The sequence below is a fragment of the Hyperolius riggenbachi genome, chromosome 8, assembly GCF_040937935.1.
Source record: "Hyperolius riggenbachi isolate aHypRig1 chromosome 8, aHypRig1.pri, whole genome shotgun sequence".
Taxonomy (NCBI): Eukaryota; Metazoa; Chordata; class Amphibia; order Anura; family Hyperoliidae; genus Hyperolius; species Hyperolius riggenbachi.
The window spans coordinates 262,795,086-262,817,229 of NC_090653.1; the positions used below are offsets into that span (position 1 = coordinate 262,795,086).

Consider the following 22,144-nt stretch of genomic DNA (forward strand, 5'->3'; position numbering starts at 1 on the left):
GGAGATGAGTGAAATGTTCACCTTTATACAATCTTTTAAGGGTACCTGTAGGGATAAAAAAAAACTTCTTGAGGTAGATACTTACCTTAGAAGAGGGAAGCCTTTCGGATAATACAAGGGCTTCCTGGATTCTCATTGAGCTTGCTATTCCAATGCTAGAATCCTCCGAACCTCTTCGAGTAGGAAATTAGATGGCAAATTCGATTGGCAAATAGATTTGCGAAGGCCACACTCCCGACTCTAAAGAAGCATGGTCACACCAAGCAGGCACAACAGTCCGCACATGTGCAATAGCATGTAGCCACTTGAGCATGGCTTTTTCCACCGTCCACGAGTGGCTCCATGCTTCTGTGCGGGCCATCGGTGCGCCTGCAGAGTGAAGCCGCACATGTCCACGGACAGGAATGTACTGGTTGGTGAACAGAGGCGCCAGTAGAATAAAAGTACATAAAATGTTTAAAAAATTGCTGGGAGGAAGTGGTGGACTTGCCTCCATTAAAGCAGACACCAAGGACTGTGATTAAATAAATAAATACACATTTGTTGAAGATATCCCAAGGATGCAACGCGTTTCGCGGGCACAGCCCACTTCTTCAGGCAATAAATAGGGGATAAACAACAGCAATTCTGTTATAGCAAGCGTTGCATCCTTGGGGTATCTTCAATAAATGTGTATTTATTTAATCACAGTCCTTGGTGTCTGCTTTAACGGAGGCAAGTCCACCACTTCCTCCCAGCAATTTTTTAAAAATTTTATGTACTTTTATTCTACTGGCGCCTCTGTTCACCAACCAGTATATTCAAGTCCACCCCAGGTCGGGTGATCTACCGCCTTTTTCTCCTATCTACAGAGAGCGACTTCTTAATCCTGACTGAGGACAGGTCTAATCTCCTCACCTGCCTATTGAGTGGTTACCTGAGCGGTAACCCATGTTTGTGAGTATTACCATCTCACTGTCTCAATTATTCAATCTTGACAGTAGTCTTGACATACTACACCATACTGGGCTCTCGATTTCTCTTAAATTGTACGGACAGGAATGTGGCTGCGAACACTTAGATGCTTCTGGTCAGAGGCGGTGATCTGGAGGACATTGGAAGACTCTGGAGGATCTACACAACACAATCACCTGCTGCCCCATGCAAAGAGGAGTTTGTTAAATTGTCTGCCGGCATCTGACCATCCATGGAGTGCCTACCTTCTTTGAGGCCCATAATCCACATTGTATCCAGAGCGTCTAAGAGTGTGAGCCCGAGGCCAAACCATTCATTGTAGGCTTTAGAGATTGGCTTCAGCTCGTCGTGACCCCAGGCGAACTGCTTGTAACCCGTCCAGGCATGGCGGAAAGCCTCGATCACCGCTTCCTGCCGCTCGTTGATTGGAACTAGAAAGTACAAAGCAGGGAGGTCACCTTAAAGATGGTCAGCGAGATGACTGTATGCAGCTTGGAACTGACCCAATCAAAAGGGGGATATGGAAGCTGACATACTTATTTCCTTTTAAACAATGCTGATTGCCTGGCAGCCCTGCCGATCCTCTGCCTCTAATCCTTTTAGTCACAGACCCTGAACAAGCATGCAGATCAGATGTTTGACTAGATTTGTTGAATGTTTTTTTCAGGTGCGTTATTCAGACCAGGACTGGTGCATGAATGATCAACAGGACTACCGAGCAACTGGTATTGTTTAGCCATTTAGCAGCCAATTTAGAGGCTTGCAAGTGCTCCAGACCAATTTATTTTAGCAATTTTTTTAAATTTCTTATTTGTTACATTTCCTTGCTACTATTTAGTACTGCTGTAATGTGTATTTATGGGCACTTGTCACTAGGGGGCAGTGTGAGACAATACTAGAGGACTGCTTTCTATATCCTCTGCTAGCAGAGAGAGATCCAAGCATTCCAATAATTTACAACAGAGTTCTGCCGGCCGAGGTCAAAATCTCATATGAGAAAATTTATTTGAAGCTGCTAATGAGTTAAAGAGAACCCGAGGTGGGTTTGAAGAATATTATCTGCATACAGAGGCTGGATCTGCCTATACAGCCCAGCCTCTGTTGCTATCCCAAACCCCCCTAAGGTCCCCCTGCACTCTGCAATCCCCCATAAATCACAGCCACGCTGCTGACAAACAGCTTGTCAGAGCTGGCTGTGTTTATCTCTATAGTGTCAGTCTGCTGCTCTCCCCGCCTCCTGCAGAACTCCAGTCCCCACCTGCATCCCTTCCCTCCCTGCTGATTGGAGGGAAGGGATGGGGGCAGGGACCGGAGCTATGCAGGAGGCGGAGGAGCAGCTAAGACTGACACTACAGATGTAAACACAGCCTCACAGCATGGCTGTGATTTATGGGGGATTGCAGAGTGCAGGGGGACCTTAGGGGGGTTTGGGATAGCAACAGAGGCTGGGCTGTATAGGCAGATCCAGCCTCTGTATGCAGATAACATTCTTTAAACACACCTCGGGTTCTCTTTAAAGGAAAATTAAAAAGTTTATTTCAGAAGGATTTATCCTTACCTGGGGCTTCATCCAGCCCCCTGAGGGCCGTGGGCCATCGGTGTCCTCCCTGGACACTCTGTTCTCCCGCTGTAAGCCCTGGTGGTCAAGAAATATTGTGCATGAGCGGCCCCGGTTGCAAGACTCCTTGTTGCATTCCTGTGAGCGGGAGGGTTTTACGCCTGAGCAATTAGTTAAAGCGGATCCAAACCAAACTTTTTTAATTCAAAATATTTAGTTGCACCACTCTGACACATACAAAGATAAATAAACACTCCTTCACGCCTATGAGCATTTCAGTGCATGCTTTTCACCCTCCTCTTTCCATAACTAGGGTTATACTGGGGGCAGCCATTAGCAATTCCTCCATTGCCGGACACCATCTACTCCACCAGTTTGCCGGAATCTGTCCCGGCAATATGAAAGGAAGGGAGGGGTTCCTCCAATAAATGTAATATATTTTATATTTGTCATCATGCAGCTGAAAAAAGGCTGCTATTTATTATTATAATATAGATAATAGATTTTATTTCTGAAATCTTGTATTTTTAATTTGGGTCCACCTTAAGGCATGTAACTGCACAGACACAGAAAGCTCTTGGCCACGTGAGCTCGACCATGGAGGCACACGGGAGGGCAGTTTACAGGGGGCTGGAGAAAGCCCCAGGCAAGTATAAAACCTTGTGATTGAAACATTTCAGGTACACTTTAAATGTAAATAAACCTGGCAAGCGTTTATATGCCTCTCAGTTCGGGCGCTACATGTAGGGTCCCCCTCACTATCGTGGACCTTTATCGTGGACCTTTAGAGCAGCCCAGCGATCGTGAAGGCTGGAAGAACGCTATAGTTTTATGTACATATGAACAAATGGAAACCATCACCAAATTTGAACAATACAGTGAACTGCTTGTTAACCTCCCGCACCCAGGGCTGTGGAGTCGGAGTCGTGGAGTCGGAGTCGTGGAGTCGGGCAATTTTGGGTGCCTGGAGTCGGAGTCGGAGTAGGGAAAAAATGCACCGACTCCGACTCCTAATGAATTTGTAACTGTAATTAAAATAGAAAATATGATAAAATGTTCTATTTCTCAGATAATAGTCATTAAAAATAATGTATATATACAGTAATAGCTGTGCTTAGTCCACAAAAATGAAATAAACCAATCAAAATTAGTTACTTGTGCTGCTTCAATAAAGCAGTCCCCGTATTTTTAAGGTCAGATATACATATCTGATTGTGACTGTATATATGATGTGTACACAGGAATCTCTTATATATACTAAATAACATCTATGCTGTAAGAATAAAGCCTGATGTGTAGCTGTGTCACTAATAGAGATGGTCAATGAGATGGAAATAATTCTGCACTGATGCTGATTTATGCAAATGTATGCACTGAAATCAAATAATTTGATATGTTATTAAAATTTGGTTTGGTGACTACAAATTAAAGGGTACCTGAGATGGATGAAAAGTAAAGTTTTATACATACCTGGGGCTTCCTCCAGCCCCCTTCAGGCTAATCAGTCCCTCACTGTCCTCCACCACCCGGATCTTCTGCTATGAGTCCTGGTAATTCAGCCAGTCAGCGCAGTCCGGCCGCATGCCACTCCCACAGCCAGGAACATTCTGCACCTGCGCAATAGTGCTGCACAGGTGTAGTACGCTCCTAGCGGTGGAGTGTGTTCATGCGCACTACGCCAGACTGGCTCAAGTACCTGGACTCATAGCAGAAGATCCAGGTGGTGGAGGAGGACAACGAGGGACTGATTATCCTGAAGGCGGCTGGAGGAAGCCCCAGGTATGTATAAAACTTTAATTTCATCTGTCTCAGGTTTACTTTGTTACACAGTAGTACTATACTCTACATATGCTCTCCCCACAGAGCTGCAGGGAATCCACTGAGAATGCTGTGCACATTGAACACTGAGGTGTTGTCTGTTTACAATCTCCTCATTCCCCTGCAGAGTACCTGCACATCATTCTTACATGTACCCACAGTTACATTGCCTAGGGCCTGATAGATGTTCTTTGTTCCGGTTTGTACCTTTTACAAGTACTATTACTAAGGACTAGTTTTAGTCTAAAGGGAATAAATATAGTAGTCTACATATCCTTCTCACTTCAGTTGTCTTGTAAAATTCCTAAGCGTTGGCAGTTATGAGACGAATTTCATGTTACATACTTTTAATCAACAAAATTGTAATATGCAAATTAGAGGAGTCGGAGTCGTGGAGTCGGAGGAATCCTAAACTGAGGAGTCGGAGTCGGTGGATTTTTGGACCGACTCCACAGCCCTGCCCGCACCAACAGCCTTTATAGCCTCTCTCTATCCGGTACTTTGTACAAGTGGTAGCCAACACCCAAGCTGTTGCAGGGCTGAATCGCCAACTCTCTGGAGCCAAGCACCAGCCACTGGCAAGGCATGCTGGGAGCAGATATTTTCCAGCCAATGGTGGAACACAGATTGCAGCTTTCCTGAATGATGCTGGAGACATTACCTGGTTCTTTCTGCTCTGCGGCTTCCACCGGTGGAGGTTTGGTGGCTTCCTGGGCCTTGATTGGTGATGGCACTGAGGTCTGGACTGGTTCAATCACTGCTCCTCTCCAGCTGTGAACAAACAGATAAAACACAAACTGTGGGACTAGAACCCCCACAAGGAAAGGACACTGGGGCAAGATGGAATACTTAATAGAGTAGCCTATGGTTTCCCTAATCTAAAGCCTCGTACACACGCCTGACTTAAAGAGGAACTGTAACATAAAAATATCCCCTGGGGGGTACTCACCTCGGGTGGGGGAAGCCTCCGGATCCTAATGAGGCTTCCCACGCCGTCCTCCATCCGTCAGGGGTCTCGCTGCAGCCCTCCGTGGAGTCCGGGCAGCGGTGACGTCATTATTTACCTTCCTGGCTCCTGCGCAGGCGCTCTGACGGCTTTCCATTCCGAACTACACGGAAATACCCGATCGCCGTCGGGTCCGCTCTACTGCGCAGGCGCAAGTCTCCTGCGCCTGCGCAGTAGAGCGGACCCGAATGAGATCGGGTATTTCCGTGTAGTTCGGAATGGAAAGCCGCCACAGCGCCCCCGCTGGAGCCAGCAAAGGTAAATATTGAAATGACAGTCGGCACAGTCGCCGGCTGTTCGGAGGGCTGCGGAGAGACCCCCGTGGGACAGAGGACGGCGTGGGAAGCCTCATTAGGATCCGGAGGCTTCCCCCACCCGAGGTGAGTACCCCCCAGGGGATGTTTTTAATGTTACAGAGTCTCTTTAAAGAGGAACTCCAGTGAAAATAATGTAATAAAAAAAGTGCTTCATTTTTACAATAATTATGTATAAATGATTTAGTCAGTGTTTTCCCATTGTAAAATCTTTTAAATCCCTAATTTACATTTTGACATTTATTACATGGTGACATTTTTACTGCTGGCAGGTGATGTAGCTGCTGCATGCTTTTTTGGCAGTTGGAAACAGCTGTAAACAGCTATTTCCCACAATGCAGCAAGGTTCATAGACAGTAAACTGCCAAGAGTACGTACTCAGAATTTCTTTGTGGGAGGTGTTTCACCACAATATCAGCCCTACAGCGCCCCCTGATGGTCTGTTTGTGAAAAGGAATAGATTTCTCATGTAAAAGGGGGTATCCACTACTGATTGGAATATAGTTCTATTCTTGGTCTGAGTTTCTCTTTAAGTCGGCTGAGGCGATAACGACTGCCTAAGCTGACAATCAGGTGTGTGTACGGCACCCGATGCCCAACGTGCGAGCGATCTGCCGGACAGATCTACCCAACCCCAGGGATGCTGATCCCATTGTTTGGGCCACTCCCGCCATGTGACGTCACGCATATGCCGCTCGTCATCCCTCCGTCGCCTACCTGTCCCCTGCATAGCAACACATCATCAGCTACACAGCTTACAGGTGTGTGTACAGCCTGATCACGCACCTCCATTACCGCACACCCATCCTATGGATCTAAGTGAACTCGACTTGCCTAATCTCCATGCTCCATCCAGTGACTGACCAAGCATTACCTTGTATTCATACTGTGCTGCGTGATCTGGTTTGCATGTATTCCTGTATTGTCTTATCGCTGTATGTCACCCCTAAATATTGTCTGTAACCTTAAAGGGAACCTGAATTACTTAAAGAGACTCTGTAACGACAAAAAGATCCCCTGGGGGGTACTCACCTCGGGTGGGGGAAGCCTCAGGATCCTAATGAGGCTTCCCACGCCGTCCTCTGTCCCACGGAGGTCTCGCTGCAGCCCTCCGAACAGCCGGCGACTGTGCCGACTGTTCAATTCAATATTTACCTTTGCAGGCTCCAGCGGGGGCGCTGTGGCTGCTTTCGCTCCGAAGGAGGCGGAAATACCCGATCTCAGTCGGGTCCGCTCTACTGCGCAGGCGCCGGAGACTTGCGCCTGCGCAGTAGAGCGGACCCGACTGAGATCGGGTATTTCCGCCTCCTTCGGAGCGAAAGCAGCCAGAGCGCCTGCGCAGGAGCCTGCAAAGGTAAATATTACGTCACCGCTGTACGGAGGGCTACAGCGAGACCCCCGAGGGACGGCAGACGGCGTGGGAAGCCTCATTAGGATCCTGAGGCTTTCCCCATCCGAGGTGAGTACCCCCCAGGGGACGTTTTAACGTTACAGATTCTCTTTAAAATAAAGACATGAGGTAGCTGCAAATAAATATTACATACTAACCTCACCGTCAGTTCCTATCAGAAGCTCACCATTTTCTTCTTACAGTGATCCCTTCAGTTCTGACAATATTTTGTCAGAACTGAAATATACCAGTTGCTGTCAGTTATATATCAGCAGCTGTCAGTTACAACTGAATAAGCAAGGTAATGTCCATGTTTCTCTATGGCTCAAGTGGGTGATATTACAGTATAACAGTGTGCTGACCAGGAAGTTGTAATGGGATAATGGCCATTTTTAAAATGGAGGATGGAGAATTTCATTTATCACAGTGGGCAAACAGGATGCAGGAGAGGAGAGATTGATGGGTAGACTACACAGGAGGTAAGTATGACCTCTGTATGGTTATTTTGACTTTTTAATTTTCAGTTCAGTTTCTTTTTAACTAATGTCCAGCGCTGCGTAATATATTGAAGCTTTATAAATAAATAAATGTGTGTGCGCCCTAAAAAGTATTGGTGGCCTATATACAAAGACTTATATGTGCATATCTTATATACTTGCGTATAAGCCTAATTTTTTTAACACAAAAAAAATGTGCTGAAAAGTTACCCCTTCGGCTTATATGCGAGTCAGTGGAGCAGAATGGATGGTGGAGCAGGTTTTGTTATTGGCAGAGGAGCGTAAGGATTGTGCACTAGTGATCCTGCTCTTACCAGCTTGCGCTCTTCTAGTGTCCGTGCCCCACATCCCCTACAACAAGGTGTGCAGAGTGTGCTGCTCAAGACTACTTGTGTCCCCTGGCTTGTGGAGCGGAGCGTGCCAGCAACATGTCAGCAGTGCAATGATCAGGGATTCTTCCTATATGGGAATCACTGGGTCTCGTATCTGTGATGCCATCTAGTGGCGTCTTGAGACACAGCTCTATGATCCTTGGGGCACATCTGGCTATGGGGAGGGGGCTATACTGGGGAGGGGTTTTTTATACATGAGTCAATCACTTTTTCCTGGTTTCTGAGGGAAAAGTGGGTACCTCGGCTTGTACACGTGTCGGCTTATATGCGAGTATTTACACAGCATATGTAATAACAAACAGCGCGTTACCAGCCGACTTCTACAACAACAGAAGAAATGTAAGTCAATAGGCAGCGCATACACCTGTGTTGCTATGTGCAGAGAGGAAGTTCTGAGTCCGCTTTAGTTCCGGGGGCCATGTTTGCTACAGCTGGTGTTCACAATGGAAAATGTTAATTTGCTTTTCAGGTGGCATCCAGCAGAAAGCAGGGATCCTCCTCTGCAGAGTCCACTTACCTGATGATGGGCTGGTTGTTCTCAGCCTCAGCCTCATCTGGACGATTCTCATTATCTTCCAGTTTTTGGTTCTTGGTCGGTGGTGGGTGTAATATTGGGGGTCCGCGCTTGTTGGGTCTCCGAAGCTTCTAGGCAACAAGAGGAATCATTTACTATTCAAACTAAACCTGAGCCGAGGTGGGTGGGGTTGAGGAGACAAGGTCTATGTTACCTTACCTGAGGCTTCTTACAGCCACCCCCCCCAGCCCCACAGGTGCTTCAATTTCCTGTAGGTCCGCTTCATTGTGCCGCTGCCCCCCTCCACAAGATTGCTGACTGCTCATGTGCAGCCCCAGCTGTGCGCCTCCTCGATCGCGCTCCCCTAGCCGGGAGCATTCTGCCCATGCCCAGTTTAAGTCTTTACGGACTGTGCAAGCACAGAAAGCTGCCGGACATTGGAGCATGGCTGAGATGGCACATAACCGGGGAAATGAATACGCAGTAGCCCGTGACTGGGCCAGTCGGTGAGCTTTCAGAAGGGCACAGTAGTACAAAAGAGCAGACCAGTAGGAATCAGATGGACCCGTAAGGCTACAGGGAGGGCTGGAAAGTAGTTGTATAACAAAGTAGTTGCAATCAATTTAAGGTACATGTCCAGAATTTCCTCTCCTGGACTCTCTTTCTTCTCCCACCACACAGTGAGTTGCATGTGACCCCCTTCCAAGAGCCCCCCTGCCACATATTCACCTACGGGAGTCCTAAGGCTAGCGCCCCCCCCCCCATAAGCAGCAGACTGTGATGCCTCACCCATGCTTATGGCTGTGAAATGGTCCCCCCCACACACAGTCTCTGTAGCATGCGATTATATATATATATATATATATATATATATATATATATATATATATATATATATATATATATATATATATACATACACATACACACACACACATACACGAGGTGTGACGTCAGTATTCAGCTCAGTCTGTGGTTGGGTCTGTACACAAATAGCTACGTACACAGATTGGCTCATAGGACCAGCGTACTGAGGACACCCTTCCCACAGCATTGCCAGGTTCATGAATTCAGGGAAGAGGAAAAAAAAAATGTGTAAACCATTTTATGGCCAGCTGCTCCCAGGTTCACACTATGCTTGTCTAGTAATTAGTTAGGGTCTCTTCCAGAAAGATGACCTCATCGCGGTGGAAAAGTCCAGTATGGGACACTCTGCATGCAAACTGTTTTTGAAAGCTAACATCCTCCATTAATGTCAATTTGGTGCATCTGTTTTAAATTCAAGATGTAAACCCTGCCTATAATTAAGCTCTGCACACCTATGCTGGTAGTCAGATGCAGCCTGTCTGGTGAAGCACTGCCATCTCTCCCTGAGGTCCATGATTCGACTGAATGGGTGCCTAACGACTAGTTGGGATGGGCAAGAAGTAAACTAGAATGGAGGAGAGGAAATGTGTGACTGCAGCTGACAGCAGAATTTCACTCTAAAAACCTGAGATTGTAAACCAGTTACATCCTTCACCCTTTCACAGCAGCCAACGTACCTGCGGAGGGGCCTTTGGTAGTTTTGGATCTGGGTCTTCAAGTTCTTTGGGAGGCGGTAAAACATCTTGGTGGCCGGGATGGAAGCCAGGCATGCCTTTGTCTTCGTAGGCGCCTTCCAACTGGCTGGTGAAACCTGGACCAACATACATTGGTAATCGTCAATAGCAAGCCATGGCAAGACCTGCAAATGCTACTCTGCTCCCTAAAGGCGTGCACAGGTGCAGAACTGCTGCCGCATATGTTAGTATGGAGGGGGAAGGAGAAATTACACACGTACAATGGAGCAGCTTCTGGCAAAAGGAGAACTATGCACTTAGGAATTGCTGTTGTTTGAAGAGTACTTCCAGTGTAAAAGATAAAGCCTGTCCTATCAGACTGTCTTAAAGAGGAACTCCAGTGAAAATAATGTAATAAAGTACTTCATTTTTAAAATAATTATGTATAAATGATTTAGTCAGTGTTTGCTCATTGTAAAAAATTGCTGGCCGGTGATGTCAGTGGAAGGAGATGCTGCTTGCTTTTTTGGTAGTCGGAAACAGCTGTAAACAGCTGTTATTTCCCACAGTGCAACAAGGCTCCCACAGTGTTATGTCAGAACCATGGTCCTGACATCACACTGTGGGAGGGGTTTCACCACAATATCAGCCATACAGAGCCCCCTGATGATCTGTTTGAGAAAAGGAATAGATTTCTCATGGGAAAGGGGATATCAGCTACTGATTGGGATGAAGTTCAATTCTTGGTTACGGTTTCTCTTCAAAAGGACAAGTGAACTGAGAGGGATATTTATTTGCTTCTAAACAATACCAGTTGCCTGGCTGTCCTGCTGATCTATTTGGCTGCAGTAGCATCTGAATTACACAGGAAACAAGCATGCAGCTAATCCAGTCAGATGTGAAAATAATGTCACAAACACCTGATTCTCCTGCATGCTTGTTCAGGGTCTATGGCTAAATGTAGTAGAGGCAGAGGATCAGCGTGAGAGCCAGGCAACTGGTATTGCTTAAAAGGAAATAAATATGGCAGCCTCCGTATCCCTCTCACTACAGTTGTCCTTTAATGCTGCAGGATTGGGAGGGAGGGGGGTTAATAACTTACCTGCTAGCCTGTAATTTATAAGACAGGTGAAACTCCGCCCCCCTCTTCAGAAAGACCACCATGCCTATGAAGTTTTCCGGAGCTCTGTGGCCATCCCTGCCTGCATTGCTGCAGCTCCCCCCCCCCCTAACTTGGCAGCCACCAATGAAGCCATGGTTGCCAAGCTGGGGGTGGGCTACAGCAACACAGGTGGGGGTGTTAGCCAGAGTTGTGGGTGACTTTTGAAAAAAAATGCACCACGGCGGCTTTTCCAAGGTGGGGGGCTCACCTGAACCACACACACACACACACACACACACAGTGTATATATATATATATATATATATATATATATATATATATATATATATATATATATATATATATATATATATATATATATATATATATATATATACATATACACACACACACACACACTATATATATACACACACACACACAGTACACACACACACACACACAGTACACACACACACACACACACACTATATATATACACACACACACACAGTACACACACACACACACAGTACACACACACACACACACACACACACACACACACACACACACACACACACACACACACACACACACACACACACACGATCCTGGCAACATTAAGACAGAGGGGTCAATTCATAAAAGGTTGTGCGAAAGAAATCTGGTTGGGAAAATACCGCATGCGGCATTTTAGGCTTTTGTGTGCTAATTCATAATAAATTTGGTGTGGTAGACGTTCGGTAAGTTACTGAAGCGCATTGACAAAAACCTATTCGGTAACAGCAGAGCAGTGTGGAGAGTCTCTTTGTTGTTACAAGCGCAGTGAGGGCATTGCGAGGCATCCTGACATCCCTTTAGATGTACAGGTTTGTTATACTGCCTTTGCTCGCTCTGAATCTATTAGTCTTTCTGAACATTCTATTTAATTGCCGCAGCTTAGATTAACTTCCAAGAAACTTTACACATGCCATGATTAGGTGATTTCCCCCACTAGCTCCTACATATCTTCAAACAGAAACCCAAAAGGTTAAACAGCCACACAGCCTAAGGTATTCAGGGGATGCCTGGCTTGTTCCAATCTGCTGCTGCCTGGGGAGGTTGAAAAGCTTGTCCCACCGGCGTAGGCTGTAGGTCCTATCAGATTCCAACATTCAGACTTGCAGAAGGACAGGGGCTGTTTCTATTGGCTCCCTGCTCCTGTCAGTCACAGCTGCCTCTGCTTGTGAGTCACAGCTCTCAGCACAGTCTCCTCCGCACTCTTTCCACCACTTCAAAGCAGACGGTATTGCTACGTGCCATTACCGCCTGCTCTAATCTTGGCATTTACTGACATGTGTTGGAGGTGTTTACCGCACAAGTCGGTAATTTACCTCACTGCTCGGTAATTTCAGTTTTTCATGCGGTAACAACTTTTATGAACTGACATTTTCCTAAGTGCTTGGTAAAGTCAGCTGTTTTTAGCATTACCAAATGCAGTAATGCTTTATGAATCAACCCCAGAGCATTACATGACAGGCTGTGTCTTTTAGGCCCAGTGCACACCAAAAACCTCTAGCAGATCTGCAAAACGCTAGAGGTTTTTGAAGCAGATTTCAGAGCGATTCTAGGCATGTTAAGAGACGTTTTCTAAACATGCCTAGCGGTTTTTGGAGCGTTTTTGTGTAGCAGAATACAATTATTGTTGCAGTGAAGCCGTTACTGAACAGCTTCTGTAACAGAAACGCCTGGAAATCCGCTCTGATCTAGCGTTTTTCAGAGCGGTTTTCCACTTTCCTATACCTTAACATTGAGGCAGAAACGCCTCATAAATCTAAAAAATGCTGCAGCCCCCGAGTTTGCGTTTGTGAAAAAAACCAACCGCTCGTGTGCACCATCCCATTCACTTTCATTAGCCAAGCGGTTTTCCCCCTGAAAGCATTTTAAAAAACGTTCCAGAACCGCTCCGGGGTGCACCAGCCCTTACACTGGATGTACTCTATCAGCACACAGAGAAAGAGCAGTCAGGCCCACAGGTTCAGCATTTTCGGAAGAGCAGATCTCCTGGCGGCTACAGTGGAAGTACACCTGCACCCCAGCCACCGTTTAGCACGTCCTGGCGCTGTCCTGTGAGACTAGAATGTGACACGTTCTCCTGTATCATCACACAAGTCTATAATTCTGCAGAGGCTCAGGGGAGAGGAATCTCAGGCACCTTCCCTGCAGGGGACTGCTGAACAGAACAAATAGGATTACACAGCTGTCTGCACGGCGGATTACAAGACTAGGAATTAACTCCTACAAGTGTGTTAATAAAGCAGCAGTTCTGTAGATTCCAAATATTGCCCTCCAGCAATGCATCATGGGTGTTTTCTGCTCATGTACTTGCCTGCGGTACCTTAGCCTTGAGCCAGGTGTGCTTAAAAGTCAATAGACAATTATATGCGCGCCGCACATGGGTGTAACAATAGGGGCTGCAGCCCATGCGCCCGGCCGGGGCCGTTTTGGGGGGGGGGGGGCTGGAGGGGTCGCAGCATGAGGGGAAAGCTATGGCCTCACCTCGGGCTCTCCTGTCGGCGCTCTCCTCCAGCTTCAATAACCATATGTGTGCAGCGGCGGGCAGCGGCAGCTACATACCTTCCGTGCGCTCCAGCACGGACGCTTTTCTCTCTAGCCTCTGACGCAACTTTCTGTATAAACAGGAAGTCGCGCCAGACAGAGAGAGAGAGAAGCGTCCGCGCTGGAGTGCACGGAAGGTATGTAGCTGCCGTTGCCCACATGATTATTGAAGCTGGAGGGGAGCGCAGAGGGGAGAGCCTGAGGTGAGGGGGGGGGGGGGACCGTCCGCCCTCCCCGCCGAGTGTGGCCATAGCTTTCCCCTCATGCTGCGACCCCTCCAGCCCCCCTAAAACGACCCTGAGCGGGTCCGGGGGGGGGGGGGGGGGGGGGGGAATGGGATGTAGGGGGCCCGCTCAAAATTTCTGCAGGGGGGCCCGGTGGGTCTTAGTTACACCCCTGGCGGTGCTTGTTACAACCAGGGCTAAAGGATATAATGTCCAAAGTGAATCAGTTCTCCAGTGCCAGACAATGAAAGGAGAAAAGGTAGCATCCAGGTGATACAGGGGTCTGTATCAGAAAAAGGAGAGAGAAGAGAGCGCCTCTATAGTGCAATACCTTTAATTCAGTTTGAAAACTGCAAAAGAAATGCATGTACAAGATCGCATAAATTTGCAAGCATATCTCACATGCTCTGAAGTCTAGGCAAGCTCTGTGTGCAGGGTGATAATGTTATTATCACCCAGAACTTGCCTGGACTCCAAACCCATCATGTACCCTTTGTGATGTCCCCCGCTGGCCACGGTTAACTTCCGAGGAGTGGAACATTAAAGAGAACCAGAGCTGTTGGGGAAAAAAAACGTTATACATACCTGGGGCTTCCTCCAGCCCCATAAGCCTGGATCGCTCCCACACCCCCGTCCTCCGCTTCCTCTATCCGTCGGTACCGGGTCCCGTACTTTTGGCCAGTCGACGTAAGCGTAGTGTGTCACTGCTGGCGGACGCGGCCAATTTTCCGCATGAGCAGGGGCTCCCTCCATATACTTACGCATGCGCCTCCATACTACGTAGGCACGTGAGTAAGGATATGGAGGGAGCCCCTGCTCATGCGGAAAATTAACCGCGTCCGCCGGAGGTGACGGGACCCGGTATCGGCGGTAGAGGCAGCGGAGGATGGCGGCGTGGGAGCGATCCAGGCTTATGGGGCTGGAGGAAGCCCCATGTATAAAAGCTTATCCTTTTTTTCAGTGTAGTTCGTCTCTGGTTCCCTTTAAGCATGTGAGATATGCTTGCAAATGTATGCACTCTAGTATGTGCATTTCTTTTGCAATTTGCAAACTGAAGTAAAGGTATTGCACCATAGAGGCACGCTCTTCTCTCTGCTTTTTTGTGCTTAAATGGTAAGACAAATTTAAAGAGAGTCTGAAGCAAAATCATAAACAAAAACCAAAAAAAAACAAAAAAAAAAAAAAACAGATACTCACCAAAGGAGGCTCTGGGTCTTGTAGTGCCTTCCCCTGGCCTCCGCGTTCTAGCACTGGATCTCCCATTAGCAGTCTCCAACCGATGGGTCGAATACTGCTCTCTGATGCCTGAGTGCTCCCGAAGATTGGCCGCTCCGTACTGCGCATGCGCTCTCGTGCTCACGCATGCACAGTACAGAGCCACAAGTCTTTGGGAGAACTCGGGCTCCTGAAGACTTGCAAAGCCTCCCACAGCGGGGATTTTGAAGGCTGTGACAGCGCTGGAACGAGACGACTGTGAGGAATGGGAAGGCTCTATAGGACTCAGAGCCTTCCCTCTGCTTATTTGCTTCAGACTTCCTTTAAGTTAGACCCGGTTCACACTTGCGTTCCAGGTCCGGTTTCCCCGGATCCGGAACGCACCGTATACTGTACAAACGGACCCGGATGTGAATGAATACAATGTTATTCAATGTATCCATTCATACCCGTCCGTCTGTCAGGATCCGGATCCGGTCCGGGCTGCGTTCAGGATTTTTCCAACATGCAGCCTTTTTCCGGAACGAAGGCTCCTGACCATTTTCCCTGCACCATAGGAAGTGATGAGAAACGGAAGTTTCTCATCACACTGGCAATAGGAACGGGTGCTTACGGCACCCATCCTTTGCAACATGGGAGGTATTGTATTGTAGGCTGTTGTCCTGTACTGTGTGCGCTGTGTGTAACCGACCCCCCCAACACCCCCCCCCCCCCCCCCCCCGACTCCCCCTATGCCTGTCTGTGCTGTCGCGCCTGCTTAAAAGTACAGTATCGGCAATCCGGAAGTGTTACTTTCCGGATGCCGAACTGATACTTTTTTTGTCCGCAACCTGACCGGATCCTGAGGGATCCGTACGGCCCCAGTACGGGACCCGGAATCTCCCAACGGAGGGCGGACGTACAGCCCGGTTTCACACAAAACGCAAGTGTGAACCGGGCCTTATACATACCTGCATGATCCATAAAGTCCCCAGACATGGCGTTGCCCCTTATTGTTCTGTCCTCCCCTTTATGCTGCTGCTATAGGCCCCTGTTTGAGCACAAAGAGGGCAGGCAAGCACAGCGCATGCACCTTTGAGTTCAGATTGTCCTGGGCATACAAAGTTCCAAATATTTCCGCGCTGACTGGAACAGGGACTGCAGCACCAGCATAGAGGAAAGCTGGACACAAAAGGCCACGCCCTCTCTGGGGACCTTTCAGATAATGCATAAAGGCCACAGTTTTAAAAATGTGTCTCACCTCAGGTACACCAAACCCTCAAATTCCTTTTTAAGAACCAAGCCAATTTTTGCATTTTTTCTGTGCCTTTGCATGAGTTGAAAGTTCTCGGGAAATTTTTAGTTTACCCAAACACATTTAGTCCTGCTTTTTTTCAGGCTAAATAGGGCTTTCTGTTTATACCATTTATTTAAAATAAACCTGGAGCTTGTGATTTTAAAGCGGACCTAAACTCTTGCACAGGAAACAACAAAAACACAGATAAATCCACCCTGTGTTTATTTAGAGAGAACAGCCAGTCTAATTATCCCCTATATGCAAGTAATCACAAGTGTAATGTGGGCTGTCAGCTCGGTGCTATGGTTGTGCCTACTTCTGTGCTAATATGTAAACAAAGGAGGTTAACACTTTCTGTGCTCCTATGAAAGCAGGAAGTAGACACACTGCAGATTTACTGTAGGAGTTCTGAAAGTTGTAACAAAAAATGTTTTTCTTTAAAAGGTTTCTATTGTGTGGCTTTTCTTTTAGAGCAGAGAGGAAGTTCTGGGCTTAGGTCCGCTTTAAAAGAAAGTTGCACATATACAATTACCTTTTTCTCCTAGGTGATATTTTTACAAGTTGTTAATAAAATGCCCTTTAAACCACCAGCAAGCACGAATATACTCAAAATAGTTTTGATAGTACTTTTTCATTGACTTTTTGACAGCAAGTAGTGTAGGTGGCTGTCACACTTTGGCAAGGGACTGTGGGCAGAGCCAGATCCTCAGCAAGGCATCTTAGGCAAGTCCCTAGGGCCTGGAGAGACTCTAGGGGCCTTATTGATGCTAGGCCCAACAAAATCGTGCCACAAAAGCCAGGTAGCCATCACAGGTGGGCTCAAAGTTGCTACTTTTTAAAGTAAACCCGAACTGAGAGTGATATAGGGGCTGCCATATTTATTTCCTTTTAAACATTACTAGTTGCCTGACAGTCCTGCTGATCTATTTGGCTGCAGTAGTGACTGAATCACACCAGAAACAAGAACGCAGCTAATCTTGTCAGATATGACAATAATGTCAGAAACCCCCGACCTGCTGCATGCTTGTTCAGGGTCTATGGTTGAAAGTATTAGATGCAGAGGATCAGCAGGACAGCCAGGCAACTGGCTACTCAAAAAGAAATAAATATGGCAGCGTCCATATTATTCTCACCTCGGGTTCCCTTTAAAGTAGCTCGCGAGTCGCAAAGTGTCAGCACCCCCACTGGCTGTAACGGATATAATGGAATGTTGTATAGCATTATAGATAAGACAGAAGTGTCATTACTTCTCCAGTGCTCTCCCAGGGTAGAGAAGGAGACCACTCCGCACACCGCCAGCAGGACGCACAGGAAGAGGATGATGCTGCGCTGCAGTCTGGACAGCTGTTTCCATTTCTGGAAGAGACAACAGGAAACACAGATTGGTAAAGTCTCCACAGAAGACAAGACAAATCTCCACAGCTGGGGGGGGGAAATCTCACGCCTGAGGGGTGACCAGGCTCCGCCCTCCATGTACAGAGACTATACAGCAGCCTTCCTATCCGCCTTCTACATGTCAGCCACATAACCATGATTCACCCAAACTCTATCATTATCAGCAACTGCAGGAAACCACAAGATATAATTATAGGATGGAATCACGATGTTCTGAGCTCACTGAACACTCAGATAAAGCCCAGCTGTAGCCGAAATTCAACAAGGCAAATTCTAACAGCAATCAGGATGAATAGTGAATAATATAAACAGTGTATAGAAGCAATAAGAAATATATGTATCGTGGGCCAATTAAAGAGGATTTGTAAAAAGAAAAACATCCCCTGTGGGGTACTTACCTCAGGAGGGGGAAGCCTCTAGAGCAGACATGGGCAAACTTGGCCCTCCAGCTGTTACGGAACTACAAGTCCCACAATGTATTGCAGGAGTCTGACAGCCACAGTCATGACTCATAAAGGCAAATGCATTGTGGAACTTGTAGTTCCGTAACAGCTGGAGGGCCAAGTTTGCCCATGCCTGCTGTAGATCCTAAAGAGGCTTCCCCCATCCTCCTCTGTCCCTCGGTTCCAGCAAGGCGGCCCTCGAACACCGGAGAGGTAAATATTTACCTACCGCAATCCAGCACAGTATCAACTTTCTAATCGGGCTCAGGCACAAATAGCTGAACCAGATCAGGTCTGCTCTGCTGCACAAGAGCTCTACTCCTCATCCTCCTCCTACACTGTAAGCATAGTTGCCCAGTGAAGCACCGACCCTATAATTCCCCGTCGTGCCGCATCCGGCTACTTTTTCATGCCACCCGGCTGGAAAGACATTCTGGGGAGAACACTGTACTGCATTCTACACTATGTCACTACAGGGCCTCTTTAATGTAACTAGTGTCTGGCAGAAGGGAGGAAACTCTTGCATCAATTTGAGAATCAGAACGTCTGGATACAGCAATGACTATTTATAATAATAGGCTATTGTATTTTGGTTTGCCAAGTGAAAACACCAGCATCCTGTTTCACCACTTCTCTGACTGGAGAAACAGAATCTTAAAGGAAACCTGACATGAGAAGGATATGGGGGCTAACATTTCATTTCTAACAATGCACATTGCCTGGCTGTCCTGCTGACCCTCTGCCTCTAATACTTTTAGGCATATACCCTGAACAAGCATATGCTGATCAGATGTTTCTCACTGAAAACATCTGACATTAGCCACATGCTTGTTTCAGTTGTGCGATTTAGACACTGCTGCAGGCACAGAGATCACTAGGGCTGCCAGGCAACTGGTATTGCTCAACAGGAAATAAATATGACAGCCTCCAAATCGCTATCACTTCAGTTGTCCTTTAAAACATCGCTGTGCTTTTCATTGCTGAACGCCCCAGCTGAGGCGTTGGGTCCATAATGTCATTACCTCCTCCATGGCCAGCGGCTGACACGTCCCCAGCTGTCCGGTATGACGGGTCCCCCCCAGGTCTCAGAACCGTGTGCCACCTGCCGTCAATGAATGGCTAAACTGTATCTATCTTACTCCCCTCCGTGCTCCGACAGGTAACATTATACCCTCTATGCTAATTCCCAGCTTCTATATGTGGGCTTCTGGAGAGCAGGAAATCCACAGGGGGGATAAATTATACCTTTGCTCTGCATTAGGCCCTGTCACACACATGATGTAATGGCTCTGAGTACTCTGCAATCTGCTCTGACATTATTAGGAGAATTCAATTGCAACACTGAGAAATGGAGAGAAATATGTCTCTGGGGTCTCAGTTCCCACTATGGGCACCGTATGATGATTATAATCAGGAGGCTCGCTGACCGAACACACACCATAACTGGCTGGTCAAACACTGCCTTGCTTTAGGTTGCTTTCACAGTGGGACGTTACAGGCGCACGTTAGAGCAGCCTGTAACGCACCCCACCGCACAGCAATGAAAAATCAATGGGCTGTTCACAGTGCCCACGTTGCGTTACATAGTAACGCTGCGCCACCAGACAACGTACTGCATGCAGTACTTTCTAAGCGGCAGAGCCACGTTAGACTGCTTGCACATGCTCAGTAACATTGGGGAGGAGCGGAGAGCGGCCAGGCACATGGCTAATTAATATTCACTGCACTCAGTGACGTGCAGTGTTTACTTCCTGGAGCGGCCGCTCTGTGCGGCGATTGGCCGGCGGGACCACGTGATGCCGCATGCGCACAAGAGTGCGCATCACGGACGCCCGAGTGAGCTGCACAACGCGGCTCACTGACGTCCACCTTAGAGAGCACCAGGCGTTGCGTTAGGGGCACGTTATGCGACCATAACGTCTCCTAAAACGCAACGTCCTGGTGGGAAACTAGCCTTAAAGGGGAACTGAAGTAAGAGGTATACGGAGGCTGCCATATTTATTTCCTTTAATCAATACCAGTTGCCTGGCAGCCCTGCTGGTCTATTTCTCTGCAGTAGTATCTGAATAACACCAGAAACAAGCATGCAGCTAGTCTTGTCAGATCTGACTTTAAAGTCTGAAACACCTGATCTGCTGCATGCTTGTTCAGGGGCTATGGGTAATAGTATTAGAGGCAGAGGATCAGCAGGGCTGCCAGGCAACTGCTATTGATTAAAAGGAAATAAATATGGAAGCCTGCGTATACCTCTCTCTTCTGCTCCCCTTTAAAGAGGAACTGAAGAGAAAATAACAATGAATAAAATTGATTATGGTTTAATATATTCATTCAGGCCCCATTCACACCTAAAAATGAAAACGCAAGCGTTTTGCGTTTTTGTGCGCTGTTTTTGTTTCCCCTCCCGGCGCTCCACTGCGCACTGCGTTTTTGTAAAAAGAGGTTTTTAAAACCGGTTTTGTAATTCACTCCTTGACGTCAGTCAGGAAGTGAACTCTTTGACCCGGAAAAGAATAAATACAATGCATTTATTCTACAAAACTCAATCGCTGCACAAAGCGATTTTGTGAGCATTTTGCGTTTTTTCCTATACCTTCCATTATAGCAAAAACACCCCAAAAATGTTACAGGCGCCGATTTTCTGAGCGGATCGGAAACGAACCGCTCAGCTGTGAACTCTCTCATTGGGAATCATTGCACAAGCACTTTGTGGGCGATTTGCACTTGAAAAAGGCGGAAAACGCACCTTGGGCTCGATTCACTAAACCGTGATAACTCATATCCTGGCCGTTATTGCGCTCATTTTTGTGTGATCGCAAACTTTCAAAATTCGCAATCTCGCGAAAATGCACGAGAAAAAGGCGTTAGTTATCACGGTTTAGTGAATGAAGCCCTTATAGATTATTTAGTCAGTGTTTGTCCATTGTAACATCTTTCCTCTCCCTGATTTACATTCTGAAATGTATCACTGGCGGTGGTGACATCTTTAGTTCTGCCAGGTGATAAAGTTCAAGTGCGGAGGTGGCACACCTTACCCAAGATGTGGGTGCTATGGCCTGTGGATGCTGAGCCCCAACATCCAAACTTCAACGATACAGTAAAAAAGTCCAGGTCAGCACACCTTTTTCAAGAAAAGAATTTTCTCAGTTTATTGCTCCATAAGCACGTGAAAACTTGACAATTGTTTCGGGGCCACGGCGGGTCCCCTTCTTCAGAAAGTGCAAACAAACAATACATCAACTAGTGCACATAGATTATATACTCTGTAAGGTGGGAAACCACCCATGCCAATCAAAGACCAACTCCTCCCCTCCATCCCTCTCATCTCATGTAAACATTGTACCATATCGTTCATCATACAATAAATCCTGTCTGCATACCCAAAGCATGGCGTCTGTCTCTCTTACTGCAGCCTGCCATGCATAATCTGCCCATCTACAGTCACCCACGAGGGCAGTGTCAACTCACCCTGGTGTGTCACTCAATGTTCGTGGGGGCGGAATTCCGTCTCCATTCAAACTCCATAGGCTGCCACTTCGCGCCACGGCCCCTCCAGCCGTTACCGAGCGCTCCCAATGCCTGTTGTCATGGTGACGGCATTACTTCCGCCACCCAGACTCCGCCGTCGCATCACTTCCGTCGAGCGGTGGATACCTCCCACACCATGTCTCCATGGTGACCACCACCGCACTGCGTGCCCGCAAAAATTCTTTTCTTGAAAAAGGTGTGCTGACCTGGACTTTTTTACTGTATAGTTCTGCCAGGTGATCTGTACAGAATGTTTCGTTACAGAGAGTTCTATGCACAGAGGGAGACATTGCTTACTTGGCAGGTGTAAAAAGCCATTATTTCCCGCAATGCAACAAGGTTCACAGACAGCAAACTGTCAGGACTATGGTCATGATAT

The 22,144-nt window shown here is 47.2% G+C and overlaps 1 protein-coding gene across 3 annotated transcripts in view; it reads right to left on the reverse strand.

Moving 5' to 3' along the window:
• The window catches only part of MAN1B1 (mannosidase alpha class 1B member 1), a 61,464-nt gene that overhangs the window by 34,151 nt on the left and 5,169 nt on the right, over positions 1 to 22,144 (reverse strand). For 2 of the 3 annotated variants that reach the window (XM_068248755.1, XM_068248757.1), the window contains exons 2-6: positions 17,650 to 17,758; positions 9,988 to 10,121; positions 8,447 to 8,574; positions 4,992 to 5,101; positions 1,200 to 1,385 (exon numbers count right to left, since the gene is read on the reverse strand). In XM_068248755.1, the coding sequence (XP_068104856.1) occupies positions 1,200 to 1,385; positions 4,992 to 5,101; positions 8,447 to 8,574; positions 9,988 to 10,121; positions 17,650 to 17,758 (667 nt within the window). The remainder of the gene's footprint in view (positions 1 to 1,199; positions 1,386 to 4,991; positions 5,102 to 8,446; positions 8,575 to 9,987; positions 10,122 to 17,649; positions 17,759 to 22,144) is intronic. The other variant, XM_068248756.1, reaches the window with a different exon arrangement.